The sequence below is a fragment of the Patiria miniata genome, unplaced genomic scaffold (assembly GCF_015706575.1).
Source record: "Patiria miniata isolate m_02_andy unplaced genomic scaffold, ASM1570657v1 HiC_scaffold_25, whole genome shotgun sequence".
Lineage (NCBI taxonomy): Eukaryota > Metazoa > Echinodermata > Asteroidea > Valvatida > Asterinidae > Patiria > Patiria miniata.
The window spans coordinates 13,476,076-13,493,302 of record NW_024037064.1 but is presented as its reverse complement, the minus strand read 5'-3'; the positions used below and the strand labels follow the sequence as shown (position 1 = coordinate 13,493,302).

Genomic DNA, 17,227 nt, shown 5'->3' with positions numbered 1-17,227 from the left:
TGGTTCGTTTGTTTAAAAAATTGTTTACTCCAGTAAAGATTCTAACAGCAGAAACAAACATGGCGGCGAACAGGCGTATACATCCGTTGCCGATAGCGCCATAAAATTTGTTCCCATTTATCTCCCTTGCAGAATAAATGAAAGATATGTCCATAACTATTGCAGATGTAGATGATGTTTTATTTTCTAGACTTAAAATGTTGTAAATTTGCTTAAAAACATGATAAAATTACGTTTGAAGTGAATCCGTACGTGGCAGAAATTCGATACACCGAGATTTTTACTCTCTTTTTGTAAAGCCAAATTTCTAAATAATCGTCATTTTCCCGAACATCTGGCACAAAAAATTCGTTAAAATATCCCTCTTGGCAGTATTTTTCCAAGTAGAATGGTGAGGGCAAGTATAACTTTTGAGATTTGAGTGTCGATTTCACGGTCATTTTTATGCGAACAGCGAAGGTTGTGCAGAGTTTCCCCATATAAATGGGTGCATTATGAGCGCACGTATTGTGTGCACGTACGGCCCATATACATGTACGTGTGGCGCGGGAAATGTGAATCTGTGGGAACGTTTACATTTCCACCGTATCGTACTGTAGTGCCAGTTGATATTTCACCCGTACTAATCAATGTATCAGAATTATGCGGTCACGTGACCGATGATCAATTTATCGTTTTTCGTGGGCGCCACCATCTTAGAGCAGTCGTTGTTGTATGATAAACATTGTCACATGGTTGTTACCAAAACTCTTCCAGAACTTCTAGTGTTCTCGTGTTTCTGCACCAATCCGTCTCCTTTGCGTTCGAGACCCAAGTTGCCGGATCGGACTCAAGCCTGGGATTAACAGTAATCCTGCGGGCTTGTCTTTTTACGAGGAATTCGGACCCGTAAGAAGTGAAGTCGGCCGCGGCAAGCACCGTCTCGGTTCACGCTCCTGACGCACGTGCAGATACAGCGTGAAGCACTACATTGGCGACGAGGATAGTTCGGAGCGGCACAGCAAGTAGCCTTCAGTACCATCTCTTGATCTCAGTATTGGGTTTGATAATGAATTAAACCAATACAAAGAGAAGAATAAAAACAAAATAAAAGGGGCAAAAATAAGCGGAAGGGAAAGTGGTTAAAGATAATAGTACTGTCAGCATGGTCAGTGTCATGACCGTCCACTAAACAAATTAACAACTGGTTAGCCCTCACTTTGGGTACTTTGGCCGTTTACAATTTTGAGAACTTGGGTCACTATAGCATACAGTCAGCTAGTGGGACGCCCCTCTTCACAGTTTTCAACATAAAGGTGACTACTGTCTATTCTTATTTCGCATCTGAATATAGAAACAGACGGGGCTGATTTTGTGGACTATATGCTGTTGGACTGTGGTTAGAGATACATGTGTGTGTTCTCTGCAGTCTATTGCACTAAACAAATAGAGCACGTCTGTGGTATCTTGGGTAACTTAATACCGTAACAGGTATTATATAAGTAATATTCTTCAATTACTTTATTTTTTTTTGTGATTCCTGTTCTAGCCAATGCTTGTTGCTTGTGTTAATAAATAATTTAAACACAGCAAAGTAAAAAGCAACAACAAGAAAGTGTTTATGCCTAGAACGCATTCAGTCTGTTTTTTTTGTTGGTGAAGACAACGCATCCGTTGTATTTCTATGGTATTTAAGCTAGGCATCCATTGTAATTTTGTTTTGCGAAATTTTTTTCCAGTTTATTTCTTGGTGAAAACAACGCATCTGTTGTATTTTTGTTTGGGAGAATTTTTTGTTCATGACTGGAGCATTCTGGAGCTGTGTACATGTAATTTGTCGTGCTACCGAGAGCAACTTTGTACGCCGTAAGTTTTTTGAGGGAAGATTTCTTTGTTCCTCATGTCCAGATTAGTTCCGATAAATTTCGCAGGGGAGGTCGAGTTGCAACAACTTCACGGGATAGGTTCTAGGATTGCTAGAAATATCGTCCAATACAGGGAGGAGAATTTTCCAATAACTCCCGATAATATTGAACACATACCCAGGTTAAAACCCTCGGAGAGGTTGTATAGGTCAATCGACTTCACCACAGACCCCAACTGTCAGCAGGCAACCATGCAGTCGGATCAAAGTCCGACTAGGGAGCCGGTGGCACCCGCGCAACAGGACAACCGCATCAGGTCGTCCAGTCAACCAAAGCCATCAGGACCCCCTCCACATTCCGCAGAGGCCTTCGTGCAGAACATGTCGCAACACATTGACACTGCTCAAGCACGATGCAGACCTCAGGGTTATGTATCACACAAACCTGGTAGGCCGGTGTCGCAAGACATGCCCCAATGGTCTTGTTACTCGGACCGATACACACCACCGCCCACGTACATTGTATGCATACCCACCAATTCCACCCCAAAACCCAGATGTAGGTGCTTACCCGTACCTACCACCGCAGTCGGTGGCATACCGCCCTGACCCACCACAGCAATGGTATGGTCAACCTCCATATCCGTCACCAGATATGGTACCACCACTTCCGTATAGGCACCGTCCAGTGGCAATCCCGCAGTCGGCTACTCGCGCACCCCAGACTCGAGGTGTGACGCCAGAGGACCGGAAACCACGAGTGCTCCCCAAGACGCTGGAGTTTGATGGCAAACTCGATTGGTCTCTTTACAAGCGGAAGTTTGAGACCTATGCAATGTCTGTTGGTTGGACAGAAAGTCAGAAAAAAAGATATGTTGATTTGGGGATTGACAGGGAAAGCTGCAGACTTCTACGTCCTTCTAAGTAAGATGAACGAAGACTTGTCCTACAGCCACCTCATCTCAGAATTTAACAAGAGGTTTAAGAGGGAAGAACTTCCCGAGACCCTCCAGGCCCGCTTCCAATTGGAATGCCAAGAAGAAGGCGATACCCTAAGAGACTGGGCCGATAAAATCCTCTCCTTGGCAGCCAAGGCCTACAAGGATTTGCCCGAGGCGTGGATCAGGAAGAATGCGATCATCAGGTTTTGCATGGGAAGCCTGGACAAGGAAGCTGGTCAGCATGCCTGCATACAGCAACCTAAAACATTTGACGAGGCAATGGACAAGATGCAGTGGTTCCGCTGCATCAGCAAATCAGCAGGTGCCAGACATGCTCCGCAAAAACCAACCAAGTCAGCACCCCCAGTTAGGGCATATAAATGTGCATCGTATGAGTTCGACGAAAACGACCCTGGTTCCGAGGAAGAGGAAGAAGAAGATCTAAGGATAAGGAAAATGGAAGTGAGAAGGAAGCAGTCGACTCCCCAGCCTATCCTTAAAAGAGAAAGTGGCAACAAAACACCAGAGCCTACACAGGATGTAGGGATAGCAGAGTTGGCTAAGCAGATGTCACAGATGACAGGGGCTACATCAGCTTTGACCAAGCAGGTAGCTGCTTCTATCTCTGATCTTACTACAGAGATCAAGGGAATGTTCCGGGAGCTGGGACGACAGAGGAGCACATCTCCGAGTCGGCGAGCCTGCTATTTGTGTGGCGACGAGAAGCATTTTGCAAGAGAGTGCCCAACAAAGGACCTGAAGGGAAAAGAAACCAAGGTTCTTCGTTTCGAAGATGAGCTGCCAAAACCTCAAGGGACGAAGACGGAGGCCGGGTTTTCGCCCCAGTAGATTACGGCCAGGATGACTCACCGCATCTGTTGAGCCCCCCACTAGGCTACACGCCTATTGCCACAGTAAATAACCAACCGCACCAGGTTGTTAGCCATGCACATCAAAATACAGAAAAACCACATCGGGACACAACAGAGGCAGAATATCCGCATCGGGATATTATCAGCGAAGAAAGGGAAAATGCGATTTTCGAGATGGCAGAGGATGAATGCCCTGCCAATACGGAATTTGCAAAGACACCTACAGAGACAATAGAAGACATCGTCACCGTCAACCAAATCCAGTCAAGTGCAGTTTACCACGTACCAGTACAAATAGAGGACCAACATATCGAGGCAGTAATAGACACCGCGGCGGAATCTACCATACTGTCGGATCGTATTTTCAGTAAATTACATCCTAAACCAAAGGTACTCTCTAACATGTAATTTCGCATGGCTGGGAGAGACTTTACAATGAATGGGTACAAGATCGGCCCAGTGTCTTTCAGGATTGGCTCCACGGTACATCATGAAATAATACATGTCGCCCCAATTGAGGATGATATGTTGCTAGGGGTTGATTTCTTCAGGAGCCGAACTATGAAAATGGATATGGGGACAAATCTCATGATGCTGGGAGAGGACACAGTGTCTATTCAGTTTGGGAACAAACCCAGGGAAACTAGGGTCTCCCGAGTGATGGTAGGAAAGAGGAGAGTTATCCCTCCAAACTCTGTCACTGCGGTTGTTGGTCAGCTAGAAGGGACAATGCCGGACTATGTCCTAGAACCACTCCCAAACTCGCATCTTGTAATTCCAAGATCTGCACACCGCAGTAAAGCCAGGCCAACATTATATGTTGCCAACGTCACAAACAGCTTTGTGGTGTTGAAGCCTGGGCAGGCTGTAGGAGAAGCTGTGGAAGCTGATGCACTTCCCGAAATTCATGACACCGCTTCTGGGTCAGAAACAGACTCACAAGGAACCAGTGCCGCACATGCACCGGTAGGTGATCAACACATGCCAAACACTAGCTCCGCATTCGGGCTAGCTGATGACCCATGTGCGAATGTACCTGCACACCTGAGAGACATGCTGAAAAGGTCCAAGGGAGAACTTGCAGAAGAACAGTTCAGTCAGCTGAGAGATGTCATCTGTAACTTTTCTGACGTTTTTGCATCTCATATCTATGACATCGGGACAGTCAAAGAGATTGAACATGGCGTTGACACTAGAGACGTACCACCAATCAAGCAACGAATGAGAAGAACGCCAGTTCAGTTTGCTGGAGAGGAGGAGAAAGAGCTAGACAAAATGCTAGAGGCTGGAGTCATCCAACCTTCGGTCTCTGAATGGGCATCTCCGCCGGTTCTAGTTAGAAAGAGGGATGGTACAGTCCGCTTTTGCGTTGACTATAGGGCCCTCAATAACATAACTGTTAAGGACGTTTACCCTCTCCCACTGGTCGAGGACTGTGTTGACACACTATCGGGAAACCGTTGGTTCTCGAAACTTGATGCTATCTGGGGATACTGGCAGGTCAACTTGCGTAAAGAGGATCGCAAAAAGACGGCATTCATCACCAAATATGGCTTATTTGAGTTCACCAAAATGCCATTTGGCCTCTGCAATAGTCCTTCCACGTTTTCCAGAGTAATCAACCTAGTCCTCAGAGGCTTGAATTGGAAAACTGCCTTGGCATTCCTGGATGATATTGTAATCCTAGGAAGTAATTTCCAGGAACATCTCCACAATCTAGCTGAGGCACTAGAGCGCTTCAGACAGCACGGACTTAAACTCAAGCCCAAAAAGTGTGCCTTCTGTTCAAAAAAGGTGGAATTCTTGGGTAGAATTGTCAACGAAAACTCCATTGCAATCTCAGACGCAGATATAAGTGCAGTGAAGTCCTGATCAACACCTCAAAACACCAACGATGTCGAGCGATTCCTAGGCTTTGTGAATTACCACAGAGCCTTCATCCCCGACTATGCGGAACTTGCGGTTCCATTGTATGCCATCACAGGACGCAAAGAATTCCGTTGGGAGGAGGAGCAGGAGACAGCCTTCAATGCCCTAAGAGACAAGATGACGCAACCGCCTGTCCTTGCTCTGCCTAACGCGCACGATGAATTTATCCTGGACACTTATGCGTCGAACACAGCCATTGGTGGAGAGTTGATACAAGTCCAGGACGGCCAGGAAAGAGTTGTCGCCTATGCGAGTTACGCCTTAACTCCTGAGCAGAGACGCTACTGCACAACTCGTCAAGAACTACTAGCTATTGTGAGGCTCACACGCCAATTTCGACACCACCTTCTGGGGAAACCGTTCACTGTTCGCAGAGACCACAACAGCCTAACATGGCTGTTAAGGTTCAAGGAACCCCAAGGTCAACTGGCCCGGTGGATTGAGGAACTGAGCCAGTACAATATGACTCTTAAGCATCGTCGAGGGAGCCTTCATAGCAATGCTGATGCACTCTCGCGAACGGGAGATACATCAGATAGTCACTTCATCCACGGAGTAGAATTGAAGGATCTACCGTGTGGAGGGTGCTCATACTGCACTAAGGCCCACACGCAGTGGTCAAGCTTCATCGAGGAGGTAGACGATGTGGTGCCTATCTCCCGCTGCCAACAGGCCACTCTCTTCGCAGCGGAGGAGAGTAGTGACTTAGCCGCGTCCCGCGTCTGGGATCCTGGAGGCAAAATGCAACCAGAAACACCCACACTGGAAACAGTGATACACAGGTTTCCTGATGGTACAATAACCTCACAAGTGAATATCCTCTCAGAGGAGGGAACCAAGATCATGGTAGTAGAGTTAGGGGACAAGAAGGAAAGTGTCTGGGGTCTGTCAGCAGAAGAAATCGAACAGGAACAAATCAAGGACCCAGATCTTGGCATAGCTATCAGCTGGCTAAAGGAGAAAATTCAGCCTTCAGAGGGGAAGCTGTTTTCATCCAGTGCTGCAGCCAAGTTCTACTGGATTAACAGAGATCGTCTCCACTTGCGGAACAGCATTCTGTTCATTAAGGCTAAGGACAGCGACCAGGAATACTTAATCCTGCCACAAGGTTTAAGAGAGGCTGCCCTACGGTTACACCATGATTTACCATCTGCAGGCCATCAAGGAATCAAACGCACAAAATTCCGGGTGAAGGAGAAGTTCTACTGGTATGGTATGGGAACAGAAGTCGAAAGGTATGTCATGTCGTGTGAGACATGTAACCGGAACAAGAAACCGAACCGTAAGAACAGGCACAGGCTCATTGAGTACCACGCGGGTGTCCCCATGGAACGCGTTCACATCGACTTTATGGGCCCACTACCCAAGACCAAACAAGGGAATGAGAATATACTGGTGATGGTTGACCAGTTCACCAAATGGGTGGAGATTGTACCTCTACCATCACAGACAGCAGAAGTGACAGCCCAGGCAGCGGTCAACTCATTCTTTTCCAGGTTCGGTGTCCCATTGAACATATTTTCGGATCAAGGTCGAAACTTCGAGAGCGAACTGTTTTCTGCTCTCTGCCGTGTTCTACAAATCCACAAAAAGCGGACAACACCCTACAGGCCTTCTGCGAATGGCCAGGTAGAGCGGTACAACCGTACAATCATGGATGCCACCCGCTGCTTTGTCGGAAAGAGACAGGATGATTGGGATGTCTTCATACCTCAGTTAGCCGGAGCTATTAGAGCCACGGTGAACAGGAGCACCGGTCAGACTCCCAATCGGATGATGTTGGGACGGGAGATAAACATGCCAGCAGACCTGATGTTTTCATCCGCTACACCAGAGGAGGATCTGGGTGTCAGTCAGTACATCCCGAAGTTGGTCAAGTCACTCCAAGACAGTCATCAGATTGCCCGTGAGAACCTCAAGGAGAATCAACGAAAAATGAAAAGAAACTATGACCTGAGGATCCTGGAGAAACCTTACCAGGAAGGGGATCATGTGTATGTCTTGGATAATACGGCCATTAAGGGGAAGTGTAAAAAGTTGAGTGCCCCCTGGAAAGGCCCAGGAGTCATCAGGGAGAGAATAACACCCTATCTCTTCAGAGTGCAGATGAGAAACAAGGTCATGGTGGTGAACCATGACAGGATGAAGCTCTGCCGCGACAGGCAACTTCCGGCATGGATCATAAACTACAAAGCCCCTGACACTAACTCAGCAACTCCCAACAAAACACAAACCGACACCTACTGTGTATGCAAGCAACCCTGGGATGGGCGATTCATGATACAGTGTGATTATTGTGACACCTGGTATCATGGATCGTGCATCAACATAGCTCCATCGGATGCTCTGGACATCGACAAATATAAGTGTCTAGAATGCAAAGGTGTCCCCAAACTGTAAATAATGTCTTTGCTCTTTCTGATTTTTAGGACATGGCCGGCCTGCAGACTAGCCGGGCGACGCGGGACAAGCATACTTGTCTAGACATCGAGATTGCCACAAAATCCCGGAACCTCCTTGATGCAAGACAGCTAATGAGGAAACTCTACGCAGCGGGAGTAGCAGGGGATGAACTGAAGAGCTGCATCAGGATGCAAGTTGGCATTGCCAGGAGGAGAGAAGATACCAAGTGGCTCAGAGCAGCAGCCAAGGAAGCTGAGGTGTTTGTTGGGAAAAGTCTCCTTGACACTAACTGGGTGGACGCCAACATCTACTTTGTCCGACAAGTAACCCATACGGCGAGGAAACGGATGGACCTCACCCATGCGGAAGTCAGTAAATCCCTCGACCCCTCAGCAGGGACCCTCACAGTGGGCACCGTATCTGGGCCTCCTGTGAGAAGTCAGCTAACCGTGAGTGTGCCATGTACCGCATCCGGTACCAGCACAGTAGATACCGCATACGGTATCGAGAGACCTCGTTGGACCACCACAGTCAGTAACCCTAGCCGTCGTGTGCAACTCACTAGGGATACTATGGAGGTTTGTGTTTCTTCTCCATCAGAGAGTGAGGACGAGCGTCCGAAACGTCAGTGGTCCCAAGAAAGGAACCTCGTAATTTCCACAAGGACAGGTTCTCAGCACACGCGAGACACCTCACCGAGCCCCAGGGAGCCATGTGTGGAAATAAGGCCCAAGCCAGGTGAAGCGCAGACAGGGACTGTCGCAGCACCACAGGAAAAACACAGAGTACCGGACCGAGGAAGGCCCTCCTACCACAGGGAACAGCAGGGAGAACGGTCCAGAAAACGGGCCTATCCAAAATCATCAAGCAGTACAGACTGCCAGGCAACAAGCAGGCAACCAAGGCCACGCTGTGGGAAGAGAAGGCTCATGACATGCCAGTTCTCATGGTGCTCAGCCACAACCTTCTACATGAAGAAGCACGTAGAAGAAGACCACGCACCAGCTGTTTTCGACTATTACCAAGCCGAGAACGATGGGCTCGCTCGCACTCGAGTGGAATGCCTGAGGGAGATGGTGCATGAGGCACTTGGAGAGAGTAGGACCCTGCAGGACATGGTTGACCTCATCAACAACAGAGATGTCATCAAGCCGGGGTGGCACATCACACCAGAACAAAGGAGTGCCATGGTAGGAATGTGCCGAGTGGCAGGGTGGCCAGTGCCGGAGGAATTTTCCCTGCACCCCGTCAACAGTGTAGCAGCATTGTCTCACTGGAGGTGCTTACTGGTATTGGCAGGAGAAATATCGCCTCAAGGGATGTGGGAGCTTAGACGACGGTATCCATCTACCGGACTCCGCCGTTCTTCGGAGACATCCACTAGCATCCAAGCATCATTGGAGCAGATTCCTCCCAGCCCCAGACAGGAAGTCCTGCAGCAGGACGAAAAACAGATCCCGCATTCGGGATCCACAGGAAGTGCCCCATACAAGAAGGCGGAGAAGACCCTCATCCGCAGCTTCGATAGCCACTTCCATCTTGACAGATTGTCGGCCAGAGGTCCCAGGATTCCGTTGACTAATCTGGCGGCTATTGAACAGGCATTTCCCCAACAGCCAGACAAGGGCTATGCGACTCTGCTGTCGGGAGCCGTAGCGGTCTTCTGTGATCAAAAGACATTGCCTTCGGAGAAGGAAATGACGGCTCTGACCCAGCAAGGATTCACAGTGATGATCGGCGCTCATCCGAAGATAATCTTGACACGCAAGGAGAGACAAAGGGTGAAGTCCTTGAGCCAGCATCCTTCAGTCAGCGGACTAGGCGAGGTTGGTTTGGACCATTCGGTGACCTCTGACCTTTGGCACCTACAAGAGAGGCAACTCCGAGATCTCCTGACTGGCCTACCTCCGTCAAGAGTCCTGACTCTCCACATCCGCGGTATGCGAGACGACGTCACTGGAGTAGAGGCCTACATGCGATGCTTGGACGTCATAACACCGATCATCAAGGGAAGTCAGAAGATCCAGCTGCACTGTTTCTCCAGCACCACAGAGGTAGCCCAGCAGTGGCTGGAATCCTTCCCCAGTACCCACTTCAGCATAAGTAACATGGCGAACAGCTTCAACAGTCGACAGAGGGCTGCCCTGAAGTCAGTTCCAAGGAACAAGCTGCTTCTGGAGACCGATGCGCCTTACTTCCCCCCAGTTGGCAAGAAACTGAATGCCCCGTCTCTACTGGACTACACAGCTGAGTCGGTGGCCACCATTCTGGGAGACATCTCACCGGAAGTTCTTGAACTAACCGAAACAAACGCGAGGGCATTCTTCCACTGAAACAGGACATAGAACTCTCTCAGCCTTTGCCGCTGTATAGGGAGCAATATGAACCTCTACCAATGCTTTCCTTCATTTAGAAGGAATGGCACTTATTTAGTGTTGGGTTTTATATGTAGTGTTTTTCCATGTTTAGTATTTGTAATACGTGTAGTTTTCACTAACTTATGTTAAGAGCCCCCCACACCATCATCCAAAGAAGAAAAGTGGGAGGAGTGTAGTGCCAGTTGATATTTCACCCGTACTAATCAATGTATCAGAATTATGCGGTCACGTGACCGATGATCAATTTATCGTTTTTCGTGGGCGCCGCCATCTTAGAGCAGTCGTTGTTGTATGATAAACATTGTCACATGGTTGTTACCAAAACTCTTCCAGAACTTCTAGTGTTCTCGTGTTTCTGCACCAATCCGTCTCCTTTGCGTTCGAGACCCAAGTTGCCGGATCGGACTCAAGCCTGGGATTAACAGTAATCCTGCGGGCTTGTCTTTTTACGAGGAATTCGGACCCGTAAGAAGTGAAGTCGGCCGCGGCAAGCACCGTCTCGGTTCACGCTCCTGACGCACGTGCAGATACACCGTGAAGCACTACAGTACGTACACACACACGGCACGCACGGACAGTGGGAATGGTTCGCTGCATCGGACAACTGAAGGATGGACACACAAAGAGGTTTTTATCATCCAATTAAATCTTGGTTTATTTTCTACAAGACATAGAATTTCATCGTTCTTCTCTTGATAAATTATGCCGGATTTGTGGCTGTAGACTTGTTACACAAAGAAATGTAAAGAGTAACACTAAGCCTGTGTTGTGCAGCAACTACAGAAAAGAAATTCTGACTGCCTTCAATTTAAGTACGTGGGCTGATGAGACCGAGATACACCCTCAGTCTGTTTGCTACAGATGTGCAAGGTCATTAAGGTACATTTCATCAGGAAACAGAGACCCACCCTCCACAACCAGGATTGAAGTCATTTCTTGGCAGAAGCACCCAAGAGTAGGGGGATGTAAAGTATGCACGACACTGAACAGTTAGGGTCGGTCTTCTAAAAGGGTCTTTCTACAGTATTGGGTAATAGAGTGTGACATTTACCTCAAAACTGAAATTGCTTGGAGAAGATTTAAAGTCTCAAACATGAATTGAGGGTACAGTCACCTTTCCAGAAAAAGTAGCAAAAAGATAACTTTCTCTTGTACACTAAAAAAATCAAGGGTTTTATCGAATGCCTTTAAGGAGTATTACCTACGTAACGGGGACGGACACCTTGGTAGCCCCACCTTGGTATGTGTATTTATACAGTTTAAGTGATTACTGCAAATAATATCACCCTAAAAAATCCCCTACAAATTCCCTTTTGGCAAAAAAAAAAATGAAACACACTCTGAATCACTGTACTTTTCACATGGTCAATATATTGTTTTACCTTTTCATTGAAAGACAATGATTACATGCATGTAGTGTGTCATGCCAATAACTGAGTGTTTGGTGATCCATTACTGATTGCTTAATTTGTTGTTAGTCAAGTCCATCTGATTATGTGGCTCACATTCAAAAAGGGTATTCAGCATAAGCCCACAGTTACCCACGTAACATTGACGGACACAATAACAATGAATACAGACAACAGGTTTCTGACATAATTTCAAACACTTTATTCCAATTATTTAATTCCAAACAGTTCATAGACTCTATACATGGTGTGCCATGACAGTGGGCAGGTTTGGTTATTTAAATTCTGTAACAATGAAAGCACAAAGTGCCTACTGGCTTGTGTCACACCTGCCCACTGTCATGGCGCACCGTGGAAAGGGTCTATTTCAAACATGTAAAATCCAATCTTATGTATTTAATTTTAAACAGTTCATAGACTCTATACATGGTGTGCCATGACAGTGGCAGGTTTTATTTAAATTTTGTTACAGTGAAATCACAAAGTGCCTACTGGCTTGTGTCACTCCTGCCCACTGTCATGGCGCATCTTGGAAAGGGTCTATTTAAAGCATTAGAATCCAATCGCATGTATTTAATTTCAAACAGTTCATAGACTCTATACATGGTGTGCCATGACAGTGGCAGGCTTTATTTAAATTCTGTTACAGTGAAAGCACAAAGTGCCTACTGGCTTGTGTCACACCTGTCCACTGTCATGACGCACCGTGGAAAAGTCTATTTCAAACATGTAAAATTCAAACATTTAATTTGAAAGAAATTGCTTTCAAAATTTCAAGGAAGAGAACAACATTTGTCATTCACGCAATTTTTTCAATTAAAGCAACAAAAGTGCTTAAAATTTAAAGAGGATGCTTGACAACTAAACTGATGAAGTTTTAGCTCAGTGAATGCTGCACATCCCCAGGAAATCGAAATTTCCAAAAGTTGCCGAATCATGTTTGGAATTGCACCCGAAATCAGCGTCCAGTACACGTTCTCATCAGCTGATTGCAGGTCACGGCTGTTTCAGCGCTGTAAAAGTGCGCCCTCTGTTGGCCATCTGTGAACGGCCGATAATTTATGCATTATGACGTCATAATCACTGGGTGGGTTTGCGTTTGGGCGATGCGTCTTGCGTTTGAATTCTGGGGAGGGTAACAACGTGATCACCTGACCTCCTAGGGTTTGCATAAATTATGTAAATAGGCCATTTAACAAAAGAAACTCATGATTTATTCATAACATGTTGGCTGGTGTCCGTGGTTTGAGGAATAAACAATTTAAGTGGTCTTGCGAAATACCAGCGATTCGAACGAAAACCGTTAAATTTGGCGCTAGCGTTCCTCGACCTTCACAAAAAGGGCAAATGATTCCTCGACTCCGGTGGATTCATGGGAAATGTTATCACTAGTCGACTCTTCGAGGCTTATTAAACACCTATCAAAAACTGTTCAGTCTTTTGAGCATGTTCTGAGATTTTCAGTACCCCAGGGCTCTGTAATAGGCCCACAGTGCTTCACTATGTACACCCATCCAGTTGGTGATATCATCAGAGAACACAATGTCAATTTTCACGTTTATGCAGACGATACCCAGCTCTATACAGAATTTGATCCAAAGGTTGCCGGTGATTTTGATCGTGCATTAACCATGCTTTCCACTTGTATTTCTCGGATCAATAATTGGATGGTTCATAACAGGTTACAACTTAATCAAGACAAAACCGAATTCTTCGTGTTTGCTTCCCCGAAGGTCGTTAACACATTACCACATCTGCAGTTAAAACTTGGTGACATCTGCATTAATCCATCTACCACTGTGAAGAATCTTGGGGTCATACTTGACTCTGCACTAACTATGACCAATCACATTAATACAATTTGTAGAAGTGTTAATTTCCATATTCGTAATCTGTGGCGGATTCGGCGGTTCCTCACTCAAGATGCATGCCATAGTGCTGTCAGATCTTTGGTCCTTTCTCGTATTGACTATGCCAACACACTGATGTACGGTGCCAGGGAAGTCGATATTAGACGTGTACAGCGTCTTCAAAACAAAGCTACGCGTCTTGTATTTTCATGCGGTAGAGAAAGCTCATCAGGTCACTTACTCCGCTTACTTCACTGGCTCCCCGTCAAAGAAAGGATCATGTTCAAAATTATGTTGTACGTATATAAATCTTCCCATGGTCAATCCCCAAGTTACATCACTGATAGCCTCACCCTGTACAACTTGAATGGATCTGAAGATCGCAGGAGACTCCGCTCTTCTTCTGATGTCACCCGGCTGGTTGTTCCTCGTTCCAACAAGAAGGCGGGTGACAATTCATTCTCTGTTGTTGCCCCTAAATTGTGGAATCAACTACCGGTTGACATCAGGGAAGCTGCGTCTACAGCGATCTTCAAGCGCCTACTCAAAACACACTTATTTTCCAATGTATAATAGTTGTTTTTTTTGTTTTTTTTGTTTTGTTTTGTTTTTTTTTGTTTGGATATGATTTCTTTGTAATTTTCAGTAACTGTTTAAGCTCTTTGTTGTGAGGCGCTGTGATCGTTGTAGAGCGCCATATAAATGCTTGGTATTATTATTATTATTAAATCATAGCTTTCCTGGGCCGTTGCGATTTGCGTGGCAAAAAGCTGCTGAAAATACAAGTATGGGGGTAGGCTACCACGCGATGACGGCCCATGTGCACTGCACTACGGGCAGTACATGTACATTTACATGTACGTGTACGTACAAATTGTGTAGGCCTACATGTACATGCACACGTACATGTACATGTACATGTACATCGCGTGCAGTGCCATGCCGTGCACATGCATTGTGGACAACTCAGCAGCCGCGTGCCTTCGCCCTGTTTTTTCAAGGTAAGTTCAGTTAATTAAGTTTTAATTTTCATTCATGAAATGATGAAATGATCATTATAATAATGGTGACTAGCTTGTTGAGTCTATGGCCTATGCTGTGACTGTCTGTAATTTAAATTTTGCATGCATGCCATGATGGATGTTTATTATTTGAATATGGTCAGATGGTCGTGACATGACACATGCCATCACATGATCACATAATCACATACAATGTACATCATGTGCGTGAACGTACATGTAGGCCTATGTACATGTACATGTTTGAAAAATATGAAAACAGGAATTTTACCGGATTAGATGTTATTGTTAAATAACACATGGGCCTATGTCCTGTACGTAAGTTAATGTCACAGTCATTACTATAAAAAATACTAAACTGATCTGATGTGATCATGCTGGAACTGGAAGGGACGTTAAACAAAGTTTATCCTTGACCATGTTGACACTCACCATGCTCACTGCTTGATGCAAATGGTGAGTGCGTAGAAAGAGGTGTTTTAAAAAAGTGTCTGTCGAGTGTCAATACATTGTTACTGTTAGCAGCCATAATAGCATGACTAAGCTACCTTACTGTAAATTCTTTTGCTGCACCATGACACGGATTTAGCCAAATAAATTATAAAACTTAAAAGAACAGACATGAACGGTCATTGATGGTTTATGGAAATCTTAATTTTAACAAAATGTAAATACTCCATCAACAATATAATTATATACATTTATATACATCATTATACATGTACATTATGCACGAACGTTTCATGTTATTCATTCGCAGGATTGGACTATGACATCTACAGGAAAATTGGGAAATGGCACTGCTCAAGCCAATTACAAACATGTACCGATATAATTATAAACAATTATCATACATTATACAATGAGTTTATAGCATGAGCATTTCATGTTACTCATGCCTAGGTTGAACCTGTATGACACCTACAGGACAAATTGGAAAACGGCGTTGCTCAAACCAATGACCAATATAATTAGACACATTCATGACATTAGTAGCATGATTGTTATTCATGCCTAGGATTGAACCTGTATGACACCTACAGGAAAATTGGGAAACAGCGCTGCTCAAACCAATTTCTGTGAACCGATCAAAAACAGAATTGGCTTTCAATTCGTGCATTTTTTTGTACTACTTTGAGAAGTGACCAAATTTAGCAACAAGAAAAGACAAGGCATCAAAATCTGTGACTTTTGTGTATGGCAATTATCACCTTGTTGCCAAACATGTACATGTACATTTTATTTACTTAAATGAAGGACACTTTTTTCTGTTATATGATTTCTTTTCCAATTTTTCACGATACTTCAGGACAGGTCGAGACATGATGTCGTCGCATGACTGCCATGAGCCTGTCCTAGTCATCCCGCATCCCTTGAACCACTCGGCCGATTCTGTTGAATTCTGCATGAATGAGCTCTCCGCCTTGTTCATTGAGCAAGCCAAGCCCCACACGAAAGCGTTGTAGCTGATCCACAGCATGGTCTTCAAGCAGGTGGAGCTTGGGAGTGATTCTTTCCTCCGGGAAAAGCTGGCGGTAGGTCCTCAAGAGTTCCCGAATACTTACATCTGTGGGCATGAAATGCAACATGTATTGCGTGTGTGTGTGTTTTTCCCATACATACGTGTACATTTTACATCTCTTTTTAAGCTGAAGTGTGCACTTACCTATGCGGAGAACATCTTGGTCAGTCAAAGCAAGGGCATGGTTAATGCCCTTATGGACATCTGCAAATTTCAGAAAAACTTCTCGAAAATGTGCACGGTGTTGGAACGCCTGCCGTCTGAGTCGTTCTTGAGCAGTAAGGGACATATCGTCTGTCAGCTGTCTCTCAAGCTCTTCCGGGGGGACTTTAGTGAGGGCGTCAATTAGCTTTGGCTGCAACGTGAGAAAATACTTTTTAGCCATGGAGTTTTTTGTTCCTTGATCTAAATTTGTTTTAATGCATGTATTGTTACTCTTACCTCACAGCATTTGTTGACATGGTTACCCACGAAAGCTTTCCCATGGTACGCTTGTCGCTGAACTTTGTGGTCATGGAGGACTCTGTCAAGGGCACTAGCAATGGGACCAGTTGCGTAGGTAAGTTTCGCTGACAGAGCGTCTTGTTCCTGAAATGTTGGTAGCCAAAAAGTGCATTTTTATGAAGTATTATAGTTTTAAATCATGCACAGGAACTAAAATGATTGTCATAGGACTGCTGAAAAAAATTGTATTAATTACCAAGTCTCTGATGTCTGCTCGCAGTTTAAAAACAGATGTAGCTGTATCACGGAAAGCTTCATCCATCTTGTCACAGTTGTTCCTCAGGGCATAGAGGGGGAGTTCTTCCTCGGCTTGTTCCAGAGCGGCCCGCTTTTCAGTAAGATCTTGCTGAATCTTGTTCTGCCTTTGTATTTCCGCAGCTATCTGGTCATCAAAGTTGGTTCCTTCTTCATGATCTTGAGACGTGACCCGTAGCTGGAACAACTTGACATCGAGATCATGGCAGATCGAACAGCTTTTTGTACACGCCCAGAGAAATATGCAAGGTAGGGATTATGACCTGAAACAGAAAGAGTTAGAACTGGTTTGGTGTTTA

General features: G+C 45.5%; 2 protein-coding genes across 2 annotated transcripts; one reads left to right on the top strand and one right to left on the bottom strand.

The window, feature by feature from the left end:
* Window positions 1-8,017: 8,017 nt before the first annotated feature.
* On the top strand, window positions 8,018-10,321 carry LOC119733088. The gene has a single exon (XM_038206668.1). It carries the CDS (start codon window positions 8,018-8,020, stop codon window positions 10,319-10,321), a length of 2,304 nt encoding a protein of 767 aa, XP_038062596.1.
* Window positions 10,322-16,002: 5,681 nt separating this feature from the next.
* LOC119733087 lies at window positions 16,003-16,955 on the bottom strand. The gene is made up of 4 exons (XM_038206666.1): window positions 16,870-16,955; window positions 16,611-16,757; window positions 16,314-16,524; window positions 16,003-16,214 (listed from the first exon to the last, which is right to left on the bottom strand). The coding sequence occupies exons 1-4, from the start codon at window positions 16,933-16,935 to the stop codon at window positions 16,003-16,005; spliced, it is 636 nt and encodes a 211-aa protein (XP_038062594.1). The 5' UTR covers window positions 16,936-16,955.
* Window positions 16,956-17,227: the final 272 nt, after the last annotated feature.

Excerpts from the sequence above, each read along its gene's own strand:
- LOC119733088 (XM_038206668.1), top strand. The coding sequence starts at position 8,018 with ATGGCCGGCCTGCAGACTAGCCGGGCGACGCGGGACAAGCATACTTGT.
- LOC119733087 (XM_038206666.1), bottom strand. The coding sequence starts at position 16,935 with ATGGATGAAGCTTTCCGTGATACAGCTACATCTGTTTTTAAACTGCGA. Across the intron at positions 16,758-16,869 it reads GAGCAGACATCAGAGACTTG|GAACAAGACGCTCTGTCAGC; the intron begins GTAATTAATACA and ends CCAACATTTCAG. Across the intron at positions 16,525-16,610 it reads ATGTCAACAAATGCTGTGAG|CCAAAGCTAATTGACGCCCT; the intron begins GTAAGAGTAACA and ends CTCACGTTGCAG.